The sequence below is a fragment of the Centruroides sculpturatus genome, unplaced genomic scaffold (assembly GCF_000671375.1).
Source record: "Centruroides sculpturatus isolate CEXI.00-Female unplaced genomic scaffold, Cexi_2.0 scaffold858, whole genome shotgun sequence".
NCBI lineage: Eukaryota > Metazoa > Arthropoda > Arachnida > Scorpiones > Buthidae > Centruroides > Centruroides sculpturatus.
Window position 1 is genome coordinate 156,414 of NW_019385050.1, and position 27,855 is coordinate 184,268.

The window sequence follows — 27,855 nt, forward strand, 5'->3', positions numbered from 1 at the left end:
GCACATAGAATTTTTATATTTAAATTTCTCATATTTTTGATGTTTGTAAGGCCTTCGTAGAGTTATCAATATATTATTAAGATGATTATGGACTTGTTTTAAAGGCACTCATAGAGTTGTAAAAATGTTATTGTTAAGGAATTCGTAGACACATTGTCGTGTAGACATTTGTTATGATATTCTTAAAAATATTGTTGTTAAGGCATTTATAAAGATTTCGTTAAGGCATTCTTAGATATATTATTCTAATGCATTCGTAGTGATCTTGTCAAGACATGAATAGAAGTATTCATGTTAAGTTGTTCATAGAAATTTTACAGTTATAACAATCTAATTGTTGCTTAGGCATACATAAAGATGATCCTTAGATTGCCTTAAGAATATCTTTATGTATGCCTAAAGTCTAATGTTTAAAACAATATTTATCAGTCAAAATAATTCTAAGAGCGCGTTAACATACACTACAAATTCCGTAACAAAAATAAATATTTTAAAAACTTCTCTAAAATTATTATGAAATGCTCATAGAATGAATAAATTATCGTTGTTAAAACGCTCAAAAAACTCACTGGATTTTAGCAAATTTCAAGAATAAGAATTTAAACATTGAAATTGTCAGAAAATATCAGAATTTGAATAATGAAAGCCGTTGGATTATAACAGAGATTTCAATAAAGACAATATTGAAACAATCAAATGCATAAAACAACTGAGAATGAAGAACTGTGAGCAATATTGGGGACTATTAATCAGACTATTGAAAAAATATCTAGATTATAGGATTGATGGTAGAAAGCAGCTCAACACATGGGCAATCTGCCAAGAGGTACCTACCAGAAGGACTTTCTATGGAAAACCGACCCTTATTTGTTATACACAAAAAGAGAACCCGGAAAACTCCACGTGGCCAACACGTGAGGCGCGAACCTGTTGGTGAGGCGCGAACCTGTGACCTATATTCAGTGACCATTGCCCATTAATGTTGTAAATTTCTATACAGGAATTTATGCAATTAAATATATTGTATTTAAAAAATGAAATTTAATTATGAGATATTTTAGACAATTCCCAACAACGAAATGTGAAACCTCTGAACAACGTCCACTGACGGAAACAAAGAAAGTGGCTGTGGTTGGAGGTTGGTGTCGGTTATTAAAGATTTCACTGTAATTAATAATTTTCCACAATAAAATAACTCAAGAACTACGAAATTTTAATAATAAACAATAAAGCAGTTCAAAGAATAAAGAAATTTGTACAATAAAATAATTCTTGTAGAGAAGAAGTAATGTCTTCACGCGAACATGTTAATACAATCTTCTACAACAAAAATTGAAATTCGAGGAAATTCTTTTGGGATTTATCTAGATTAAAATCTAATAAATGAACAATTCACAGAAGCAGAATATATAAATCATATAATCTAACAACCAATAAATTTATTTTCTTTTTGAATTCAAAGAAATTCGAAGCATGCACACGCAAATGCATCCGTGATACGAATTTAGAAATCTGATACGACTGATTCCTTGTTCCTGTGGTAAATTACCATCAAAATCAATAAAAATTCAGTATTTTTTTTTTACATGAGAAGATATCTTGTTCGCTAATTTAATAAAATTATCGTACAGTACAGTACGTTGAAAATTTCGAAAATAACACAGTAAATCCCCACTTTTACCATATAATTGGTTCTTGAAAAAAGCCATCGTAAAGCGAGTCATTCCAGTTCCCTTAGCTCTATGCTATATATCGAGATTACGTTCTTAGAAATAACAGTTTTAACTATATAATACTACACAGAGATTCACAACAAAGACACAGTAATTAAATTACTGGTTCTCAATATCTTTTTCGTGTCCTCAACCCACTATTTCTCATTGGTATAACCGAAGGTAGGTGCTATGACCAGCTATAATTAATCTCATTACGAGCGAAGCTGACCTCTAATAAGGTCGATCAGCATAGATGAGTGATAGGAATGACCTATCACTTATTTATACTGATGGGAATGCAATACTTGGGCTGGGGAGAGGATGAGGCTTTGTAAGATGTTAACAAAAAAAAAAAAAACACCACGCGTTCTTCGGTGAGGCGCGAACCCGCAACTAACTACGAGTGTTCAGTGAGTTTTTATCATTCAGCCACTGGTAGGCACAATCTAAACAAAGAATATAATTTAATATCATTTAGAATGTACTGAAGATCTCACATTGATAGATTTGAAGACCAATTGAAGCTAAAAGATGCTTTCGATTCTGTAATTGTTTAAGTCGTATCCAAAGCTAGCTTTTTTCAATTACACTTCTCTAGATGCTGGCATTTTAGGCACCTTAATATAAATGTAAATTGCAGGATTATTGGGATAAGGCAACGCGACACATGGACGATCTACTAAGGGAGTGCACTACCCGGGAGGACTTTCTTAGGGAATCTGGCTCCATTTAGGTGAGGAAAGACTGGAAAACTACGTGGTGAGGCACCACGCTCAGTGATTTTACATACTTGACCACTGATGGTCACATTAATATTGTAAAACACAAACCTACTTCATTAATTGAGCGACAATTACCACATATAAATACGTTCTTGTTTCAGATGTTTCATGCAAAAATGATAATTAAAACAAATTTACTTGGTCCATTTTCATATTTAGTATTTTTTCTTATTATATGTATATAATTTATTTATAAAAATAATTTAAATAAAACCGATTTCCTCTACTTAAATCTCTCAAATTAAAATGTCATCAAATTTTTGAGAACTCGTTTAAACGATACTTGGTGTGTTTCACATTAGTCTTGTCAATAACATAAGTTTCGATAGTAGTATTATAATTACCTAATAATTCTTTTTTGTCCTTAGAAAACTTATAAAGAAGTTTTGGAACTAATTTCAATTCTGAAACGAGTTTCTGGAGTAGAATCAATTCAAGACATGGTCTTTCTCCGGTTCAGAAAACAAAATTTCTAGAATAGTTTCCTTGAAATTTCTACTCTGAAATTCAAGAGAAAGAAAAAGGAGTAAATACGTCCTATCAGTAAAGAAATAAAATGTAGGAATTACTATGCTGGAATTACTCAATTTTCTGGAATGAAACCAATTCTAGAGGAACACTTCAGACCCTTACAAGTTATTCTTTACCCACTTATCAGTTAAGAAAACTAAAATAATCGTCTTACTAGTACCTCTCTCTTCTCTATAAGTTTCTATTCCAGAGAAGAAACACTCCAACTAAGTAAATTACTATCTAGAATTAGTATTCTCTGGATAAAATATGTATGTAAAGCAAAATTATATATATATATAATTTTCTGAATATGATGTATAAATCAATACAAAGTAATTGTTATATAAATGTAAATGAAAATTTAATGACTCCTTAAAAAATAAGATAAAAATACACAGCATAGATTATAAATAATTGAAAGAAAATTTTGTAATTTATTTTTAATTCATTATACAGTATTCAAAGTAATAAAATTGTTTGTATTTAATTAATTTATTTATCTACTTAATTAAATAATTTAGTACTCGCAACCGATTCATGTCAAGAAAATTTAGTTAGCTATTTATAATATTAATCATTTACTTTACTTCATTTTCTAACGAAATTAAACATTAAAAGAATAATAATAATAAAATTTTAGGTAAACAAGTTTAAAAATTTTCAAAAAAATTAAACAGCTTATCTTGAAACTAATCATAGAAAATTTGTTAAGACTTTAAAATTAAATTATTATTATTTTTTAAATAATTTGATATTTTACAACCTTTATAATTAATAAGAATTTATGCATTGCTGAGATTTTATGTTCATTTTGTATATGTAATGAACTTTCGATTAACTTCTGTATAGCTAGCTGCACACTTATATGTTTAATTAAAATTTAATAATTTAATTCTAGTATCTTAAAAGTAAACAGAGGGGAATAGTAACTAAATTTAAATTATAAAAAAAATATATGTAAAGCGAAAATCTATTCGTCTAATTAAAAATATTGAACTTTCATATTTTATAATTAATTAAATATAAATAATTAAAAGGCTTTCATTTTGTAGATTTTAAAAACAGCCGTTGAAATATGCAAAACAAAACTAATCGTTGAAACTAAAATTTATGTATATTTCAATAATCAGTTTAAGCGCACGTGTTAATGTTTACAATTAAAAAATATGTTAATTTCAATAATCACATTAACACGTGCTCAAACCGATTGTTGAAGCGAACAGAATTTTCATATGAACGTGTTGAAATACATACATTTCAACATTGTTTATGAGCANATTTCAATAATCAGTTTAAGCGCACGTGTTAATGTTTACAATTAAAAAATATGTTAATTTCAATAATCACATTAACACGTGCTCAAACCGATTGTTGAAGCGAACAGAATTTTCATATGAACGTGTTGAAATACATACATTTCAACATTGTTTATGAGCACGTGTTAATGCTTTTAAGTAACATGACTGTTGAAATGAACATTTTTTTTTTATAAGAACGCGTGTTAATATTTAAATAAATCGATTATTGAAACGAACATTTTACTACTACTAGAGAATTAAAAAAGAGTATTTTTTTAGCCTGTCAATTTCTATTTTAACTGTAAAATACTGAAAATAAAACACGTTTTTCTCACGCAAACGAATCAATAATGGATTATCAATTTCTGCACACAGACAAGCAAATGATAGTGATGATTCAGGCAAATTGAAGTGCCTTAATAATAAATAACTATTAAAAATAACACTGTTAAGATTTAAGAAATAGAAAATATAACTGAATTTAACATAAACTTCGTCGTAATTTAACTATTGATTGAGTAAAATTAGTGAATAAAAACTCTTAGATGAATTTTTTTGATACAAAAATTGCAATTAAATTCGTTGTTTGAAATATTTTGTGTGTTAATTTTTAGGTTTTAATATGCAACGTTTCTATACAATAATTTAATTGCATCTGATTGACAAAACGAATCATTCGATTAAGAAAATGTTATTTGGAAAATCCTTCCATCATCTCCCATAATTTTATTATATGGTATAAAGAATGTTTTGTAACGGTATTCGATCGAACAATAAACATTTTAACATAATTCAACATCGAATCTAGTCAAGTAATGGTTGTGCAGCAGCAGCCTGAAGGAAGAAAATGTTCAATAAGAGCCGTCACTTCAATCTGTTCTCTTCTCTATTAAACTGCAGCAATGGATTTTCTGCTGGAATTCCTTTTTTATTTTTTAAATACAACAGATTATTCGATTCTTGACGTAATTTAAGTTAAATTGGATCAGGCATAGGTAATTCAGTTCATTAAATTTCCTCGCTTTAAATCAGTAAAACTAACGAAGCATTCATTGTTAAGACGTCTTCTCTTTCCTCTTCTTGCCTCATAATTTTGCTAATAAGTGCGACATTATGAAGTAAGAATGACTTTTTTCCTTCAATTTTTTTTGCAGTTAATGGAAACAGAACTTTTCTCTCCCTGTAACTGAAAGAAATAGGATCTAGTCACCTGGACAGGAGTTAAAATTTCGACTGAATCGCATGGGTCAGATATCTGCAACTGTTTATCGAAATGGGTAATCAAAGTCATTCTTTTATCAACCATCTTTAGATAGAAATTTTTAGAATTTTGTGATGGTGAAATATCGTTTCTGCACACAAATTATTAATCGATGACCAGAAGGGAAGTGATGCTGTGCTTCCATCTGTTGCTATTTTGGTGAGATACACCTATGAAAAATCGTGTATAATTGAATGGCTTAGGTAGCAAGCATAAATGATTTATATATTTTTATACACACAATTTAACCCCAGTATTGATATATTTGTATATAAATCATTAAGTAAATCCTTCTGTAGCATGATTTTATATTTACACAATATCTAGACTTTCCATTCCTCAAATTTCTGTAACTTTTCTAATCTTATAGTTAATTATATCTTTCAAAATATAATATTCTGTAAGAAACTGTTCATGAATAATAATTATTAGTAGTTTAAAAATAAAAAAATATACAAAAATCCTATTTTACCTTTATTAGTAGTTACAAAATTTATGCAGAAACAACACAGGCAAGATCAAAAATAAATTGAACAACACAATAAGTATTAAATATGAAATCAAATATTAACAAATTGTAAATGTGACATTTTTTTAGAGTTTTTTTTTCTTTTTAAATTTCACAAGCTGACTTCACACAGTTCTTTTAAGCTTTATTTTCCACTAAGACACTTGGTGCTATTTTAGAATCCTCCTCCTCTTTTGAAGATACCGGCATCGAGGCCTGTTCCTGTACTGGTATAGAAGCCGATTCCTGTACTTGAATGCTATACTTTTCTTTGAAGCTGTTTAGTTCTGTTCCTTTAGATGCTATTTGTTCTTTCAGATTTTCAATAGCCTTTTCGAGCTGTACAAAAGAAGATATTTGTCATAGTTAATTGAAAGTTCATCTGATATAGAGAAATCAATTTATATCATTAACAACTAAACAGAATCAAAGTGTTAATTTTCAAAGTTATATCTGCTAACAAAGAAAATTTAAATTATCTGTAAATAATAATATAATAAAAATACACAAATATAACTCACATTATAATAATGCTTGATAATGAATTAATTTAGCAATATGTGATATTGATAATCTTTTGTAAATTATATATATATACTGTATATATATTTTTAATAGTTTGCAGAATAGAAGTCTTTTGGCTAGTGTCTGTGCATAACCTTGCAAACAATAAACTTGGTTGAAAAATTTTGGATTCCAGCCTACAGTCTAGATCTGTCAATGTGCAATCACCATCTGTTTAGCCTTAGAAAGAAAGGAGATTCACCCAAAATGATAAAGTAAAGAGCTTGTCATGGTGTGACTCTGATACCAGCCAAAAGACGGTGTATCAGTGTATGGAGGGAAGTACCTAGAGAAGGAAACAAATTGGGTCTATGTAACACACACAGTTCCTCAGCATTATTGAAATTCTGAACAGAAGTGGAACCACCCTCATGTCATTAATATGATTTCTTTTAATCACATACTCCAAACCAATTACCAGTGTGCATATAAACAAAACAAAAACAAATGTTTTCCAACTCCACCTGAGTTCTTCATCAGGTTTTTGTAATAATTACCCAATGGATTTTCATAAATGCTTTTGGAGTAAAAATTTGAACAAGCGTTCAAATGTAAGCTAGAAAAATTAAAAATTATTTCAAAAGTTTTTATGAAGATCCATCAGGTAATCATTACAAAGCCCGATGTAGAACTCTGGTGGAGTTCGAAAAATGTTTGTTTTTGTTTTGTTTATGTGCACATTGTAATTGGTTCGGAGTAGGCAATTAACTATATCACAGTGTGGTGGGTGGTTGTTTACTCTTTAATGATTTCTTTTACATACTACACCACTGTCCACTAGTTTTGTTTACAAAGTATTTATGTGTAATTTTTGTTTTCAGTGAATACTAAATTCAAGTTGTTCTGATTGAGTTTGGAGCATACGAGGGATGTTCAAAAAGTATCGGACCTTCGGTCGACAAAAATACATTTATTGATTTTCAGGTACAAAACCCTAATCCCCCCCTTCAAAGCAGTCTCCTTGGTAATGTATACACTTCTCCCAACAATCCTGCCATTGCTGGAAACACTGCTGGAACACATCTTTTGGAATGGCCATCAGCCAGTCCATCGCATTCCGCATGATGTCTTCTCTTGACTAAAATTGGGTTTCTTTTAGTGGCATTTTCAGCTTGGGAAATAGCCAAAAGTCACATGGAGTCATGTCGGGAGAGTATGGAGTGTGACAAACCACAGGAATGTTGTGTTTGGCGACAAAAGTCCAAATCAGATGCACAGAATGGGTGGGTGCGTTATCATGATGGAGCTGCCAAGTTTTGGTTGACCACAGATCCGGTCGTTTGCGTCACACAGCATCACAAAGATGATGAAGGACCTCCTGGTAGTACTCCTTTGCGATGGTTTGACCTTGTGGTGCTTACTCATGATACACCACCCCACAGGAGTAAAAAAAAACTGTCAACATGACCTTGACATTTGCTGAGGACCTGCCGCACTTTTTTTGGCCTCGAGGATCGTCCCTGAAAGCCTGCTGAATCTTGCAAATGGTTTCCGCTCAGATATCGCCAAGCTTTTGGCAAAATTTGATGCAATATTGCTACTCACATTGCTCAATCATTTTCCAACTTAGTGGAATCCGACGAGTGCTCACTACACGTCCTCACTCGTATGCCAACTGCCAGCGACCAATGCTTCCTGCAGGCAGGAAAAAATTCAGGACTATGCATGACTGTCCCCTCCACAACTCCACCGAAAGAAACCTCCCGTGCATCAATGGTTTACGTGGGAAAAATAAAGGTCCGATACTTTTTGAACACTCCTCATAAAACAAAACTTCCAGAGTCAGATATTCTTGAAGCACTCATAAACAATTGATTAATTCAGACGATATGAATGTTGTAAGTTGACACCATCATAAAAATATAATTTTTGAATTTAAGTTAAAATCTCTAACTTTTAATACTGTAGTTTTAGCAAACTTCGATAGTCTCAAAGTATGTGAATGCCACACAAATAATTATATTAAACTGTTAAATAAGCCTAGCATGTTAAAAATTTTAAATCATATGCAAAAAAAATTCAATGCTGCATCATTAAATTCAACTTCAAAGATTTGTTATTTCTTCACATTTATCTCATGCCAATAAAAGCTAGGGCTGTTGATTGATCAACAATTTTAACCTTGATTAAGTGTGTGAATTATTTTATGTAAATTCAATTCTTTAGTCACGATGCTGCTTAGAAAGTCACATTGAATGATAAAAGGAAAGAGGAGTCTAATAATGACAACAATTGGTCAAAATCTGGAGATGCCAGAATACAAAGAGCTACAGCTTGTGATAAACCAGTTTCAAAGATCTTCATGAACTAACAGTGCTAAATTCTCTGATGGATTATCATGTACACAGATTGCAAGGAATTCAAAATTACAGTGGTACCTCAGGATACGAAATTAATCCGTTCCGAAACCGAGATCATATCATGAAAATGTCGTAAGGTGAATCATTCTTTCCCATACAATTACATGTAAAACCAAATAATTTGTTCCAACATGAAAAACACACTCAAATTAATTAAAGCTAAGTAGTACATTAAAAAAAACAACTATAGTAAGGAAAACACTGAAAAATGCATTTTGTAGTTGTATAAATAACCATAACAGAATAATAATTGATAAAAATAATGTAGTTTTATTTGCACTTTACCTTTGAGGATAGACTACGGTGGAGGTGTAAACTGGAGGCGGAAGAGAGGGAGAAGGGAAATGCTACTAAAACTTAACTTACATAACATAATGTAACAACTTAAAAATAATTTAGAAAAGATAAATATATATATATTTTTTATTTTTATTCACTGCTTTTTGCTTTCTTTCCTTCACTTCCACTGGATAGAGGTCGCTTGGTAAAATATCTATCCAAAGAGGTTTGGCTTTGCCTACTTTTCAAAATGTTTCTAAAATTACTTAGGCAAATGTCACTACTCTGAGCAGCAATAAAAGCTAGTGTGAACCTTTTTGGGATGGTTCTTTTCAATAAAATCAGTCACTTTCTGATAATACTTAAGATTTCCTTTATCGAGCGAGATCCTTCCACGACGAAGCAAACACGCGGACTGAGACCAATGAACAGAAGTGAATAAAAAATGGCGTTGCTAACTAATGTAACGTCATATGGTGAGTTTTTGTTTGTATCGTGGAGCAAAAATATGTTCTAATTTCATGTCGTATCCTGAAAATTTTGTATGCTGGGGCTTTCGTATACTGAGGTACCACTGTACCATTTTCAACAGTATAATGTGACAATGTGAACAAGGATAATGTGAAATTCCTACAAAGAGGACATTAAAAAAAAAATCAACTATTTGACCATTACCAACTCATGCAGCAAGGGATGATAGTCTTGAGACTAACTGTAGTAAAACATCAAGATAAATCTATCTTTCAGAGATAGATTTATCTTGGTTTTTTGCAACAATTACTTCACTATTAATTTATTTACTTCAGATAAATTAATGTTGTTACGAGGTTTCAAAATACGTGTTTGCTTCCACTTGTTTGCAGTGTAAAAACACTAGGATACTTGATTTTACAATCTGAAAGCAAAACAGTTATTAACAACATAGTAAAAGAAAGGAAGATTGAAATAGGCAAGAAAAATAGAATACCAGACAGTAAGAAGGAAGAAGGTTCTTTTTTTTTCTGATAAAGCAAAGTTTGAGGTGTAGTTTGGATGTAGAGGTAAAATGTTAAAAAACTTATCCTTATGTGCACCTTGTTGATACTGGACAATTAGACTGTGTACACATTAGGCTTTTTGAAACATGCACTTTAAAGAACCAACAGTTCTGCATAGGTATACATACTCAAATGTGTGCTTCTGGCCAAGCACACGTCAAATGCGCGTTGATAGATTTTTGTTAGAACACGTATTTCGCGGGTGTTAGCTGCGCGCTTTGAGATACATGTGCTGCCATGTTATCGTACATTTGATCGCGCGTTTTCGGGTAGAGTGGACACACGTTGGCCGAAATGGAGAACGATCATTTCGATACTGATCTATTTATTGATGAAATCTAAGAGACTAGCCATCATCAAATGATTTTATAGATATTCTAAAAGAATTAAAAAAATTGGGTTCATATTGTCTTAGTTTTGGATACAACGTCACAAACATTCCATGCGTCAGTCTATCTCATAATATTGGGTGCACCAAAAATGCCCTTTGCCTCTGCCATCGTCTTTTATAGCGACGATGGAGGAGGCACACACAAGCAATTACTTTCATGTCCATTTCCAAACTGAGCCAGTGCAAATGGTCGTTGAATGCTGAGCTAATGCACGGTGTGTATGCTGCTAACGCATGTTTAACACAACGCAAAATGCCTAATGTGTACACAGCCTTAAACTCGCAAAAGCTTCATGGTGTAGGGTTGCATGAATGGAAAAGGGCTTTGCATTTTATTCATGGAACTGTGAAAGCTCAGCATTATATTAATATTTTGGTTGGAAAATAGAACCATCCTATTCAGAAACTGCATCCTGATAAAGATTTTATCTTCCAGTAAGATAATGAAACACAACCAAGAGTGTTAAAACATGGTTAAAAGATGAGAAGACTGACATATTACCATATATAGCCAGCAAACAGCACAAACATGTCATCAATAGAGAATTTGTGGGATATTCAAAAAATGTTGTTAAAAAGCAACACTATTTAACTACACATGAATTGTGCCAAATATCACAAGAAAGGGATAAAATCACAAACAAGCAGTATGAAAACTTGTTTCTAACATATCAGAGTGGATTTATGCACTCAAAAGCAAAAGGTAATGTAACAACAGGTTTCTTTCTGATGGCAGACTTCTTGGATGGTAAGTGTCTGCTTTAACTTTAATAGATCGCTGCAAACTCAAATATAACACAAATTAATCAAATTTTTGATTAAATCCATTGGTGCTTAAGGTGTACCCAGTCATTATTGTCAATAACCCACATGGTTACATCTAAATTAATAGTTTTGGAAGCAGAGTTTGATTGAGGTCTGGGTAGTGTAATTGACAACATCTGCATGGTAAACAGAAGTTGCTGTTCAACTCAAGCCAGATTCTTTCCTTTTAGAAATTTCTGAATTAAAACAATTTATTATAATTAATATAAGATGGTGTCACATCCACCTATCTCTGATCAAATAAATTAATAACTAATCATCAACATAGTTCAAAGATAACCCAATAATTTGGTAGATCGTTTGGAGTCAATCATTTATAAGTTACTGTGTAATGATAAGGATGGAATTGTTATGCTGAATGCTTCAGATGTGTATTGGAGCTCTATTAGAGATGATAGGTGTGGACCTAACTTAGAATATGTATGCACGACAGACCTTCTCAAATCCTGAAGAAATGGTCCGATCATCATGCCCCTGCAGCATTGTGGGTGACGTTAAGAACATTGCCTTCCTTTTTACTAGGAACATGTGTGGCTGGAGCTATGACTTGTCGACAAATGCACATGTGCATTTGAGATGAGTGATTTTCAGTACTACAAATATTTTGGCACATATTGTATTTAAAAATTGTTGCTGGAAGAGAAAGGTTTGCAACTGTGACTATTTAACTTATTGTGTTATCAACTCAAGAGAATATCTTAATAGCAAATTAAATATTAGTCTACTGCAATTTCATTTTCAACACCAATTCATAGAGTTACAAGTAAATTTCCTATAATTAAAAATATCACAGAAAATCTTTCAAATTCTTTATTAATAGCAGTTACGCTACCCGAACCTCTGGTCCGATCTTCTCTTCCAGCATATTTAAGTTAAGAAATAACCAGTTATGGTTATTACAGCCCAACTGGGGACACGCTCGTGCCCTTGGCCTTAATACTGTTTGTTTATTGTAATCTGTAGTATCAGCAGCTCTCTCTTAAACACTCTGTTGTGTGTGTACTAAAAGAGCCAAATCTTTTAAAACTTAAAGTACAATGGCTTTTTGAATCTTGGAACGTTTAACCTGAAGAAGGCCAAAGAATACGGTCAAACGTTTGAGTGACCAGTAAAATATTTATTTGAAAAAACAAAGGTTTATTGTGAATCTATTTTATATATATTGTACCAGTACCTGGTGAGGAGGAACTTTTACACAAACTAAAAGAGCCTTTTTTCATGTCCAATCATGGGCTTGACCATGCTCACAATAGGTTGGCAGCTTTGTGAGGATAGGGCCTAATGTATTTAGCTCAAACCAACTATGAAAATTTAAAAATATGATCTCAACTCGAACTCAAATCCATCAGAGTAGACACACATCACCATAATATAACCACCAAATCTATAAGCCATGTAAAACTACATACAAACTCAAAATTATGCTGAAAAAATAATTTAATTATAATTTACAGATTAGAATTTCAAGTTATTATGACTTGTTTATGAATGTTTCGATTTAAACATTTGAAATATAAAAGAAAATTATATTTTAATTAATGAAGTTTAATTAAGCAGGTTATTTTTGAGTTGTAATAAGAATGATTAAACTAATGAATTTGATCAAAAGGTAAGTAGTAGGCTGTCATTTTGTATTAATATTAATAATTATTCTTTAGAAAGGTTCAAATCTATTTCACAATTTGAAATAGATATATTAACTACTCAGCAGTGAGCGACGACTAGACAACTGTATACAAAATCTTTTTCTGAAACAGTAATGAGAAATAACGCTTGGAAAAATACTTTTAAAATTTTCCACGTTTATTCTCCACTACCTGGGGTAGAACCATGCCTGACTAGTCCACTGTTGAAAGGTTAACATATATCTATTTAAATTAATAAAGTATTGATATGCATTAAGAAATGATTAATTTTTATATTTTGTAAAATTTTAAAACTAAATAGGAGATTCAATTCTTGTGAAATTGTAAGATCAAGACTTGAATTTCTTGACTTATTTTGTCATATTTCAATCATTTTATTTTATAAAAAGGGAAAAAATTCATTAAAATACTTATGTTTTCTATGTGTGAATCAATAAGAAATATTAGTAATTAATGCATTTCAATGAAATATCTTGCAGATTTTAGTCAATTTAAAAACATTAAAAGAAATATTATAACTGGCATTGACCTTTACTTGCTTTGCATCATCACAAAACCATCAGCTTATTTAATAAACCATTGTTCTTGGTTCAACAATTTGTGTTAACCAACAGAATAATATTGAATTATTACATAAAACAACTCAGTCCATATTTTTATAATTAAATACACCAATAACTTAACACATTTAAATGATACTTTGATATAACTATATATTGAAAAGTCATACTTGTAACAGTATTTTATAATATTCTGTCATATATAATGAACACTCAACTAGCAACATTATAAATAACAGCTTGATAAAGTCTAAAAATTGTTTGCACTAAAATAGGCTATGTCATCCCATTATTAATAATTTAAACTTGATTAATTTCAAATTTTGCCAAATCCATTGTGTAGGGTAAACATTGGTAAATTTGTAATGAAATTAATTATTCTTTAATTATCGTATATATATTTTAAAAATGAACGTGTTAACTGTACTATTAAAGTTGACCATACTCTCAAGATAACAGCATGGCATTTTACCATTATGAATATATTTATATGTTAATTTTCTAGCAGTATATTTATATTGCATACAGATGGTTATTTCGTGATAATACATTGCTAATTTCATGAGGGTCCTTTAGCTTATATATTTGACTGCAATTTAAAAAAATTATAGACCTATAAATGCCCACTGTTTATGTCTATGTCAGTCTGTCCTTCCTTAATCTCAAGAACAGAGCTAGATAGATGAAAGACAAAAAGAAATATGGAAAGCTTAGGAAAAGATTGTCCAAATTAACAATATAAGAACTTCCGATGAAAACCAAAAGTCACATTATTTCAGTTTGAAATTTTTCCTGACAGGAATTAGATAGATGACTCAATTGCTAACAGGAAAAGTATGATGTATGGGAGCAAGCCACTACTAATGAGGTGGAGAGGATATATTTTTAAATTAAATAAATTTAAAATTGTGACTTCATCACAATAAAAAATTACTGGTATATTGAACACTTTCCATTCTTGCAACTTTTAGCTTAGAATGTTGTCCAAATAGCTAAAGAAATTTAAATGCACAATACAATAAAAAAATAATAACTATGTATAATAATAATAATGTGTTTAAGTTAATTGGTAATACTAAAGCTAAATGATTAACAGATTATATTGAGCTATATTACTACTACTATTATTAATTAAATGCTGAGTAATTTGGCACTAGAGGCAGGTGTTAGGTACCATCTCTGCCTCTGATGCCAAATTATTTAGCATTTAATTTGTAATAGTAGTAGTAATATAACCCAATCTAATCCAGCAATTGTTTAGCTTTAATATATAACTATCAAGTTTAAGGTGTTTATATTTGTACATTATAAATAATTTGTTTTTTTAATTTTTTACTTAACTTTTTACTGTTTACCCATGCATCATGCCAAGAGTAAACCAAGACAATGAGAGAAGCTAGTAAAAAGTCAAATTAAACATGCTTTTCACAATACTCAAGTATCTAGAATAGATCCATTATAATTATATCATGAAATTACTTAATCTGAAAATCTGCTACAGACTAGTAACTGGAATATGTGTAAAGTACATTGTCTTTTCTTGTGTCAATGATTAAGCAGCAGCAAGAAGTATACATCTATTTACATTCAAAATAGAGAGGCTGTAGCTGATGTTTTCATCGCAAAAACATGTACACCGGATGTTCAGCGCTGCCTTCCTGTAAATCTAGAAGTTTGGCAATGGTGTTTGAAACATCAAGCATGATTCCATTGACATTCCAAATGCCATTGTCAAACTTCTAGGTTTACAGGAAGGCAGCGCTGAATGTATGATGTACACGCTTTCGTAATGAAAATGTCAGCCGCAACCTCTCTATTGTCTTGGAAATATGGAAAAGTGTATAAAAAGGAAATTTTTAATTCCTTAAGCTTCTTCTTTCTCATATTTGTAACAGCAAATGAGTGTCATCAAGATGTTGAATCCTCGTAATATTTGTTAAAGAAAAAAGTTTCATATGCAAATGTGTCCTATAAGCTGTAAACATATCGAGGATATCCTTTGAAAATATGTACTATTTATTGTTTAAAAATAAATTTCTTCTTTGATTTCAAGCCTTACACGAGAAAAATGTCAGAGAAGTTGTATATGTGCATGTATGTTTGTCATTAAAGTTATATGATTATTGTGACTAGTGAAAGTCTAATTATATATGTGATTTTCATATCACACATATAATTAGACTTTCACCTTAATGAAAAAAAAAAAAAAAAAAAAGCATATTAACCTGATCTCTGTTGTTCAGAACTGCAGGCAAGACTTCTTTAACAGTACGTTCTACAAGAACACCTCCAATCATTCTGAAACATTTCCTGCCTTCTGGAACTTCTTTTAGAGCATCTGCTACTAAACTAAATAGATCATAAACAGATAAGAAAAACAAGATTTCGTAAGTTACAATGTAAAATAATTTTACATAAATCTTAAAATTTATATATTACAACAAAAGTTATAAATTCATATTTAAGAAGAGTATCATACAGTATATCACTAAAAGAAACTTGGTTTTTTTAGCCAAAATAAACTTTATTTCAGGATTTAATAAAAATATATTTATGAGTGTATCCAAGATCCTCCTATCATCTGTGTTTAATAGGCATATCATTGTCCACCAGAAATAGCATGTTAGCCAGTCCTCCAAGCTCCATCTTTCATTCACATGATATTTATGAGGTATACACAGAGGGACATATCAATCTGAGTGACTAAGTAGGTGAGCAGCATGTCTGCCCATCCTGACAGTCTTTCTCTCTTTTTTCTGACTTCCCTTTGAATGGATACTATGGACATGATGGCCAGTCAATCCAGAGTTGGGCCAGTAGCTATGGATTGGCTGCCCACTGTTCTCTACTTCAGATCTGTAATTAGCAATACTAGTCAGATGCCAGGACATCTGACTAATATTGTTAATTATATATTACAATCTCTGACTACTTTCTAGCAAAACTGGTCTAACCAAGACAACAAAATTTCTTTGTCCCTGTCTGAATCTGCTAGACCTAGTCAATATACACAAAATTTATTATAGAAGAAAAAAATTAATATGGAATTATTATTATTAGTGCTTTCTTTTTTTGCCAGCATATTTATTTAGTTAATTCAGTAACTAAATAAATTTGTAGTAATTCAAACACAAATAATTATCGTATTTATTTTCAGGCACTTGGCAATTCTTATCATCAAGTTTTTATTCAGTTTTATCAACTGAATAAAAACTTGATGATAAGAATTGCCAAGTGCCTGAAAATAAATACGATAATTATTTGTGTTTGAATTACTACTAATAACTACAAGCACGGTTTCAAAAGTACCATAAATAAATTTGTGATAAACTTTTATGTTATGTTAAACTACTGATGACATTAATGATTAAATAAATTAATAAATTTGGAAACATCTGGAAGTGAACACTTGAAAATTAGATGCAAGATTAGTTATAATAGACTTTCAACCTGGCTTTCATGAGATCTTGTAATTGCAATAATTTTCTAGAAAAGATATTGCAAAATTCCATATTACCACATGAAATTATGACCCACTTTAAACAATATTTAAAGTCCAGTAACCAGAGGCAGACTAAGGCTAAAGCGGGCCCTAGGCAACATTGTAATTCCGGGCCTATTTTTAAAATTAAAAAATTAAAAACCTAATTTTTGGGGCCCCAAAAATTACGGGCCCTAGGCACGTGCCTAGGTTGCCTAGGCCTTAGTCCGCCCCTGCCAGTAACAAACATTTTAATGTAAAAAGCTTTTGACAAATGTTTTCAACCTTGACCAAGGTCTTCCTCATGTCTTTAAATTAATGAAATTTCAAATTAGAATGTGCAGAACAACTTTTCAAAATATATATTTTTTTTAAATTGGAACAAAACATAATGCCATATAACAAACAAAAATTAAACAGTGGTAAATATAAAATTTAATACACATATAAAGCTAACAAACAAAAATTAAGGAATAACTTAATACCAATTAATAAAAATTAATCTATGTCGGCACTTCCCAGTTTTTCATAAAAGCATTGCCATATACGAGACTGTTTTTCTGTCCTTAAAGTTAATACATTTGCCAGTCTTATATATTTCAAAGGCATCTGGGGCCCTAATGTGATCTGTCTGAAATGACTGCCTTATTAATGTGGCATTTTGGAGATTGGCTCACACATCAGGCTCAATGGAGTAAGTGGACAGGGCAGTGGTATGCCTTTTGTTCAAAATGTTTTAACAATGTTCTTGCACCCTTTTTTTGTATTGAGCATTTTGAGGACCCAATGTACACTAAATCCCTTTGGACTCTGTCCCTTACAGAAACATTGTACACCCCTGGAGCTCTACGTTTATCGGCCTTGTCCTTCCCATTGCATAATAACCTATATATCGTGGAGCTCTTTTGTATGCAAGCTTGATACTTGTATTATCAGCAATTTCTTTAAATAAGTTATGTAAATGCTGGTTATACTCTATCACCGTGCACCTGGAGTTAGGTTAGCATGCTTGACATTGATCTAGAAACCCCTTGGGAGTTGGAGATGATGTGCATGGCTTGTTGGTTGGAGTAGGTGCAGAATAAATTACATATTAGGTCCCTTCTACACCCATGTTTTATAGCTATGTCTGCCAGATGTTTTAACTCTATTAAAGTGTCTTCCCAACTAGTATAGAGTGTATAGTCTTGTTAGTGCATGGAAGGCTGCCACTTTATATAAAAAAGGGTCAATTTTTACATTATAATGTTTGTTACTGGACTTTAAAGCTTGTTTAAAGTGTGTTTGTGATTTGTTCTAGTATTGAGAAGAAAGTAATTTTACATGAAATTAAAATTAAATAAATTAAAACATAAAAAAAGCTTAAGCATGATGTTGTCCATTGAAGTGTAGAATGGCACAATGTAGAAATGAGTGAAGATTACATAATGGAATAGAAACATGGTTTCAGAAAGAAATACAATATTTTAATAATCACAAATCACAACAAATAAATAACTATTAGCAAAGCAGAAACGGTTGAATTTTTGATAAAATAAAACCAAAACCAGTTAAATAACTTGCTTGCGAAACAGAAGATAAAGTAAAATATACTTCCAAAAAAGAATGCTACCATTTTAAATTATTGTAATTATATTAATCATCATCCAAGAATGTTGTAATATACATTAAAACATTAGAAAAGCATCCAAGTTTCACATTTGTTCATTACAATTTCTTGATGTGTGCACCTTATGTCATGTGGCATGCATCCGAACAATACACAAATTCTTCTTATGCTTGCTATGGCATATCCATTGTCACTTCTCCCATGGCAGTCACAATTCTATGGCTCCTATGGATTACTCATGTTGCACAATGACGAACAATTCCAACTTTGCAAACTGCCAAACACAAAATGACGTCCCTATTGCAGTGTTACCATTTTTGTTTACAGCACTTTCTAGAGGTAGTAGACAACAAGATATTTGAATGCCGATGGAAGGTGATATTCGGACAGTTACTCTAGTAATTGGTGTACACCACATACTTTTCAGATAATAATTAACATAATTAATTACAATAATTTAAAAATCATTGTATTCATTTTGAAAGACCCTATATATATATTTAATTAAATTAAATAATATATATGTATTGACACTCTAGAATTTCTGATCAATAACGATATTCAATATTAAAATTATATAAATGTAATTACCTCTTGTATAGTGAAATCTCTCTTATAATATATAGAATGGCACAAAAATCAATTAAGAAAAATATAGTTTATAGAAAGAGTTAAAACTAATTTGGAACAGTTGCATGTTTTATCTCTAATGAGTGAATGAATCACAAAATGGTTTCATTCTTAAAATATATTCAATTAATTGACTTCTCGATCATCCTATATTTCAATAACAATTGCTTTTTCCACAATATATATGGATGGATTGATGGGATAAGGCAACATAACACATGAAATCAATCTGCCAAGAGGGAGGTCTCACAGGAAGACTTTTTGGAAAACTGTCTCCTATTTAGGTGTTAGACACATGAAGAACATCTGGAAAAATCCACAGCACATTAATCAGGTAGAGCCCACAACCAACTACAAGTGTCTGGTGGTTTATCAAACTTCAACATTATATGATCTTGAATGATTTTCAGCAAAATTTTAAATATATTTTCTTTAAATGTATCACATATTGTAGAAGAAAAAAATTCTTCAATAATTTCTTATACAATAGCCCTTATTAAATAAATAGCAATGAATTTATACATTAGACAAGCGTCATGGGTTTGAATTCCAACCTAGGTTAACTTTTCAAATTATTTTATATTTTAAAAATTTACAGAAAAGGTACAACTTCATTTCATAAAGCTTGGCTAAGCTGTAAAAATGCACAGTATCAGAAGATATGTACTTAGTGAAGGAAACAGATTGAGGAACATTTGACAAAGTCATTGTGTGTTATCAAAAACGTATTTGATCTTTGTGAAACTTCCAAAGCACCAAGTATCACTCATTGCCCAGCCAAAATATGTGAAATGTTCTGCACAATGTTCCCCTTCTACAGGGTATCTCTAAATTCATTTACAATTTTCAAAATCAATAAAATCTCAGCCTGGCCACTACTACAGTGTGATGAGTGCATTTGGTAGTAGAGAGGTACAGTTTTTCACTCAGTTTAATAAGAATCAATTGTATTCATTTAGGGCAACATCCTCAGTACTAAATACTTGGAAACCAGGTTGAAGGAGAACTTCAAGAAGTCATGAAAATATGGACATTGTGTCAGTAGCAGTTCTATGTAAACTGAGGCATTCTGTGCAAACATACAGCTGCTCTTGCCATCCATCGTTCATTGGTTCATTAGATTATGAAGTTAAACAAATGTTTATATCCATAAAGTCCAAATCATGCAGAAAATAATGAATTCATATTATGAAAAATGCAAATCTTATAGCAAGAAAATGTTGAAAGATTTTGTTTCCAGTAATGGCTTAAGTGGAATGTTTTTTGGAGTGATGAGGTCCACTTTGACCTAAACAGATGTGTTAATGAACAAAACTGTTGCTATTGGTCTCAACAGAACCCTAAAAACAATCATCAGAGACTGTTACACAATTCTGAAATGACAATTTGGTTTCTAATGTCTAGGACAGGAATTATTGGTCCGTATTTCTTTGAGGACAGTCGAGGTCACCCACTTTCTGTCAACTGTACTGTACATATTCTGAAATAAGAAAGTTTTTCATACTAAAGCTTCATCAGCATCCTGCATATAATGTGAATACATGGTTTCAGCAGCATGGAGCAACAGCATACACTTCAAAAGCCTCACTGAGCACTGTTTAATAATGTTTTTTCTAGGTAAAATTATCTCAAAATTTGATGAAATCCTGGCCTACAAGGTCATCTGATCATCAAGTAAATAGTACTGAAAACACTGTCTTTAATAATGAAAAGAAACACTCATGCAAGCACTTTCGACATTTACAAAAAAATGCCCTTGTCAGGTGAAAACAAAAGAACATACTCTATAATGTTAGTATAAAATTTAAAATTTTAATGTTAACTCATTCTAGCTCAATCAAAATTACAAAATTTGAACATAAGGGCAAATTAGTTTCTGCATAGAGAGTCAACTGTGCAGAATGCTTTAGAACAGGGGTGTCCAACCCGCAGCCCGCATGCAGCCCAAGGCAAGTTCAAATGCCACCCAATAAACGTGTAAACAAAACCGACACGACAAATTTTTTAAATTTTGTTTTAGTTACTTATTTCAACGGCATAAACTCAATAAAAGAAGTTTCACAAAGCCATAAACCTTTATACATATTTTATTTTTGAGTGGAAAGGAAATATTTTCAAATACTTGAAGATGTGTGAATAAGAAAGAAATACTAAATAAAGCTGGAGTTGTGACTCAAAGAATTATAGACCCAAATTCGGGGAAAGAAGAGAAAGGTGAAAAGATAAAAAGTAGTGAGAAAGGTTAAATAGATTTTCTGTTAAGCAAATATGGACCCTTAATTTTCCAACCTTCCTCACTTCTTTATCTTTTGTCCTTTCTCTCATTCCCCTGCATTTTGGTCTATAATCCTTTTCAGTCCCAACTCCAGCTTTTTTTAGTATTCCTTCCAGTGTTGCATGATTTGGCTACTTTGTGCCAAGGTTAGCTACCCTTTTTTTAGTTTGGCGTAAAAAATATCATTTGGCGCATTGGCTACTTTTTGGACTACATATTATTTATAAATATATTAGTCGAATAAAAATGCACTTTAAAATGGTGTTTTGTCATTTTTTTTATTAATTAGAGACTCAAATAAAACAAATATTTGTGTTTCTCAAATAAATTTTTGTTTGTCTCCTTTATAATAAATGAATTTATCTATCTCTAAGTAAAAATTGAAAGTGTCTGTAGAAGTAACTTTTTAAAATATCCTTTTTCATGATAAAAATTTAATACTTATTAATATTCTCTCTCGTGATTACTAAACCATCAAATGTATTTCTTCCAATTCTGCTTGGAAACTGACAGTCTGAATTATGAAATTCTCCATAATGTCCTACAAAAATTTACATTATTCAGCATTTTACCAAAATTTTGGTGCACACTATAATCTAGACATGTTAAACCTTGTATATTTAAGGATTGGGCCACAAATATATATAATATACTTGTGGCCCAAACTCCATGACATCTTACAATGTGGCCCAGAGAAACAAAAAGGTTGGACAACCCTGCTTTAGAACATCTGATTTTACTCCTATTATTTCTTGTGGGGCTATCTTAAGACTACCCAGATAATATTCAACAATTAAAAAGAAAAACAAATTACAGTCAAAACAAAAAATATTCTGGCAGATATCAGGAATATAAAGGATAGATTGGAAGAGTGCTTTTTAAAACATGAAATTCCTGTATGTTTACTACAATATTTCATTAACAAGTTGTACATTCCTGCTGAATATGTAAATATCAAATAAAATTAAAATATTTAATCATTCAGCAATTATAAAATTTTTTAAGAAGAAATAAATGTAAAAAAGTTTTTACTCACAAATACAAATCCATTCATCAAATGAATGTAAACTAAATGTTATTTCCATTATAGCCAGATGATCTGCCAAATTATCAAATAACATACTGATAAATTTGGCAGATCACCTGGTTTAAAAAAAATTGGATTTGTAGAGGAGTTGTTTATATTTTCATCATCATTCTTGCTAACAAAATTTTTAATTTATAGTTTGAACTATGCAACTAAGAATTTTAATGAGTGTGTATCACTAAGTACATAAAATTTCATTACCATTATATTAATAAAAGAAGACAGCCAAAAATGAACTTTGAGTATATAACAGAGTCCTTGAAATTTAAAAACTGACTGCAATATAAAGAGGAACCCTTTCTACTGTATGCAGAAACAATCCACATCATGGGACAGTCACTGTTTATAAAGCTAACATTAATCTTACTCAGACATACTCTATCATCTATTTTGTTCCAGCTTTGATAAATTTGGGCTAAATGATAAATTGAAGTCCACAGGCTGTCCACATTCTACTGATGCACATTACATCAAGTGAATAGTGTAAAGTTCAATCGAAATATATCAAATAGATTTAACAAGGAACATCACTAAGTGCCCCTTTCAGATTTTGATGATTCTTAAATTAATATGTAGAAAATATAGAACAAAGAAATTGTAGAAAGATAGGAATAAATAAATTTCTTCTATCAGAGAGGAAAAAAAATTTTTTTAGAGAATGAATTCAGTTCTCAAGCTATGGTTTTGTTCTCTCACTCTTATCCAATTTGAATAAAACCTCTTACAATGAATAATTCAAATCTATATTTTTTTTAATGACATTCTGAGAAATTTTCATGGGGTCAATCATCCATGCAAATTTCTTAATGAGACTAAATTTTTTTTAAATAAAAATATGCTATATAAAAACAGTTCTGTATGCTACACTGATAACATTATGAGCTGGTTTTTTAATATAGAAAAGCTCATAATGTTATTCTCTGTGTAATGTATTAACTTATATTCATTCACAATGGAAGGATTCTACATCTTTATGTGATTTTGCATTTTCATTGAAAACCTTTAAGGTGTAACAACCTACATCCTATGCACTCGATTTGAATTTAAAAATAAACCCAAAAACTCAAATTTTTTTTCTGCAGTGCCATTACTTCATCTTGAATTTGTTACATAGTTACCATGGTGACAGTACTCTTAAAATTTTTATGTTCGTAAAGTAGCTGGAGACAGACTGCTTGCCTACGTGTATTTATAACTGGTTGCAAAATTCAACTAAACTCCATTAAAGCAAACTTTTAGATTTACTAGCATTACCCAAAGCATGGTCCACAATTCAGTACTTGTCCAAAAAAAAAAAAAAATTATAAACCAGAGTACAAAATAAATTTGGTTTTTAAAGCATTATTATTGTTACTTAAATGAACTATCTTATCACTTAATATTGCAAAACAATAAAGGAATGAAGTCAACAAGTCAATATAACAATTTCCATAAGCAAACTGTTGAGCATATAAAGCATATTTTTATTTATGAACTGGATCTTATGAAAACATTTTCTTCAAAATACTTCTGCCAGCTGCTGTAATATTTCTACAGACAATACTGAAAGTATTTATATGATCTTAAAAAAAAATAAAAAGATTCCGAATTAAACTATAAACCAAATAATAACAAAAGATCAATTTAGTAATCATTTAATTAATTGATTAACACAGTACACTAAAATTATCAAGCTGGTTTTTAGTTACACTCAATACTCAACCTGACTCAATAGATTAAGATAAAATGAATGAAGAATTAAATAAAAAAGTTCTGATTTATATTATCACAGAAAAACCAGAGAACCTGAGTTATCTATACTTGACTAGCATGGAAAGAGTATGTCAGTGCATCATTCTGTAAATCAGGGGTGTCAAACTGGCAGCCCCTGATGCTATTTTTTGAAATTAAATAAAACGGCTTACAGATCAAGTTAACTGATAAACATTTATCTGCCATGATGAAAATTATTCTCAGTCTTTGAATCCAAATGTTGAAAAACGAGGAGGAGGAAGATAGTGCTGGCAAGTTTCTGGTGAAAACATTTAATTTTATAAATATGTATATTAAATATAATAAATATTTAAATAAAAGTAATACTATAGCAATTATATATAGTTGAGTTGAATTCACTGAACTACATAAATGTGTTTTAATTGCCCCAACTATATTCCTGCATTCTCACTTCAAATTATAATTTTTAGAAAATTTGTAAATGTGATATGGCCCATGCAAATCTTACCAGTTGCATTAATGGCCCATTGTTTAAATGAGTTTGACACACCTGCCGTAAATGAAGCACTAACCCATACTACCTAATACAAATGATAGAGCTTGGAATGGTTCAACTACAAATCCCCGATTAGTATTCAGCAGACTCCAACAGTTCTAAGCACGTGGAGGTATGGTAATGGTAACTATTACATAATGGCAATGAATCTACTAAATAATGAATTATAAATTGATAAAAGTGGATAGTGACACTACTGTGGATTTTGTTCGTAATCACAAAATTTAAGACATTTCACAAAATAAATTAAATTAATTTTTAAAGTTTAATTTTGCATATATCTGTTTTTAGTTCCTAATAATTGTTTTTGAGTGGATTAATATTGTAACATGTACTTCATTGTGTAAATAATGGGAACATTGCTTGGTAAAGCAACTTTAACACAGCTGAACAAGCAAACCAATGATATAGCCTGTTTCATTTAGAATAGTGTTTTTTCAGCTGTATCAAAGCCATCTTACCAGCAATGTATCTAATATGCACTTCATTTGTAAAATTACACCTCCGAATGAGACAGTTGGGACCTTTTTGGAACTGTAGACCATAACCACAGGAGCGAAAAAGTCAGAGGAACAATACCTCTACTTGTGACCCTTCACGAGTTACAGCATCCCTGAAGTCAGCCTATTTCCAGGTTGCAGAGGATTGGGAGTCATGTCACTCTTCTAAGACTATTGCATGTAACTATTTAGCCCATGTGACTATGATGGCTTTGAGTAGCCCACTTGACTGTGGAGTATTTGATGTTATATAGTTTTAAGGGGTGTGGGGTTTGCCCCCAAGCACATGCTAAGGTGCAAGAAACAGAGTGCACCACTACATGCACTACTTCGAAAACAGTAGTACTGGTACACTGTAAAAACTGACATTTAGAGGCAAATAACTCATGAAGGTGCCAAATAGTTACTCGTACAGGAGTCTACAATTCTAGGGGTGGCAAATCACTCATTCAGAATTCACATCTTACCACATGCTATGTGAGTGAAGCAATCTTTAATCGGTTATAACTATCCAAAGATAGTGTGAATGAATTCCACTATCTAACATGACATTAACACACACTACACATTCTAAACTAGCACTTCTGTAGTGTGTTAAACAGGAAAGTACTCACCACTATAGAACTGTTGAGTCTGCTGAATACAACCAATAACTATAATAAAGTGTAGAAATTACTTTTAATTTATTCATGTGTACACGTAAAGAAGGTTTCTATAAGTAATTTCTACGAAAGCTTTGATGAAACCTCTAAAATTAGAAAAAGAATTATTCAAATTAAATAACGTATTATGCATTTAATAAAACACGTGCTCTTATAATGAAATAGATTAATTTAATGGATTACATAATCAATTAATTACATCTACTAAACAATTGAATTTATTGTTAATTACAATTTATCCTGAAGAAATTAACTGATTACTAAACATGGAATATATTTTTGACATTTTAGCACTCAATTTACCCGAGTGGTTAGTATTTAAAACAATTAAAACAAAATATTAAAATAACTTACTTATGTTCACTTAATTCAAGTTCTAATTCGGCGAGTTTAGCCACTAACGCTCTCTGTTCTTGTCTCAATTGGTTGAAACCATTTATAATTTGTTCTTGGTTTAATTTCTTCTCTTTATCTTGCTTAGTGTTCTTCTTCTCTTCCGCTGCCATTTTGATTGAAACGAGACTAATAGACAGTGTTGCCACATGTTTTCATTAAACGTGAATTTCTTCCTACAAAATGTCGCCCAAAACTGTCCAAAACAGAAAAAAATTAATCATATAAAGTAAATTTTAGAAAATTATTATAAAATAATTAATTAATGATAAAAAAAATTAATTAATTATTAATGATTTCAACACCATAAATTTAATATTTATATTTGGTGTGGGAAAAAATCACATTCAAAAATGATATGGATATAAAATGGAATTATTAAAATAAAAAATATTAAAAATAATAGTCATAAAATTTTCAAAAGTTATCTAAACTTGATAATTCCATAATGTGATTTTCTTTTTTATAAATTAAATACATGTTGCATTCTAACTAACTAATTACAGTTTGAAAGTACAAAAGAGCGAGCTGACACGTGTCAGCTCGCTCTTTGAGGGATTCGGCTTCGAATCTTAAAAAATTTTTTTGGGAATGATTTAACTAAAATATGTTAGGTCCAGCTTCTTGCTATCCTATCACTCTATTTCAGGCCTGGTCCAATTCAAGATGGGCAAGGTTTTTAGAATTTTCTTGTAAAGCAAGAAAATGTTGTGACTAGCAATTTAACATGTGCACTGCACTGTTTTCTTTTACTCTTTCTGTCCTGTGATTATTAATTAAGTCTTGGATTCGTCCAGAACCACAGCAGGGAATAGGGAGTTGAAGGACGCGGTTGATATGATAAAAAAGATCATTTACGAGAAACTCCTTTATGTTTCTGACCGTACAACCTGAGTCGTGGATTTGGGCCAGGCGACGTGGAATTTTCCGGATTTTCTACACATTTGTAACACTTAAACAATGGTTAGTTTCCCATGAAAGACCTCGCTAGAGGCATCTCCTCTTTGAAGATCGCCAATATGTCGCGTTTTCTTATACGAATAAACCAATCCAGACTATTTAGGTAATTGTTATTCGTTTGGAATTTGTAGAAAGAAAGAATGATTTATTCATTCATGGGTCTGCAATAAATTTTTATTCTTTGAATATTAAACACGAAAATGAACGTCATTAACGTTAATAACGCAACATAGAGTACATGAAAAATAAT

At 31.0% G+C, this 27,855-nt stretch overlaps 1 protein-coding gene across 1 annotated transcript; it reads right to left on the bottom strand.

Annotated features, from left to right (window-relative positions):
• Window positions 1-6,015: 6,015 nt before the first annotated feature.
• Window positions 6,016-26,792, bottom strand: LOC111633932 (prefoldin subunit 2-like). Its single transcript, XM_023378588.1, has 3 exons — window positions 26,607-26,792; window positions 15,965-16,088; window positions 6,016-6,416 (listed from the first exon to the last, which is right to left on the bottom strand). Exons 1-3 carry the CDS (start codon window positions 26,756-26,758, stop codon window positions 6,216-6,218), a joined length of 477 nt encoding a protein of 158 aa, XP_023234356.1. The 5' UTR covers window positions 26,759-26,792; the 3' UTR covers window positions 6,016-6,215.
• Window positions 26,793-27,855: the final 1,063 nt, after the last annotated feature.

What these genes read in the sequence shown, in the direction of transcription:
- LOC111633932 (XM_023378588.1), bottom strand. Translation starts at nt 26,758, where the DNA reads ATGGCAGCGGAAGAGAAGAAGAACACTAAGCAAGATAAAGAGAAGAAA. An exon ending in CTTGAATTAAGTGAACATAA is followed by an intron (nt 16,089 to 26,606) that starts GTAAGTTATTTT and finishes TGATCTATTTAG; the next exon opens with TTTAGTAGCAGATGCTCTAA. An exon ending in TTCTGAACAACAGAGATCAG is followed by an intron (nt 6,417 to 15,964) that starts GTTAATATGCTT and finishes TCTTTTGTACAG; the next exon opens with CTCGAAAAGGCTATTGAAAA.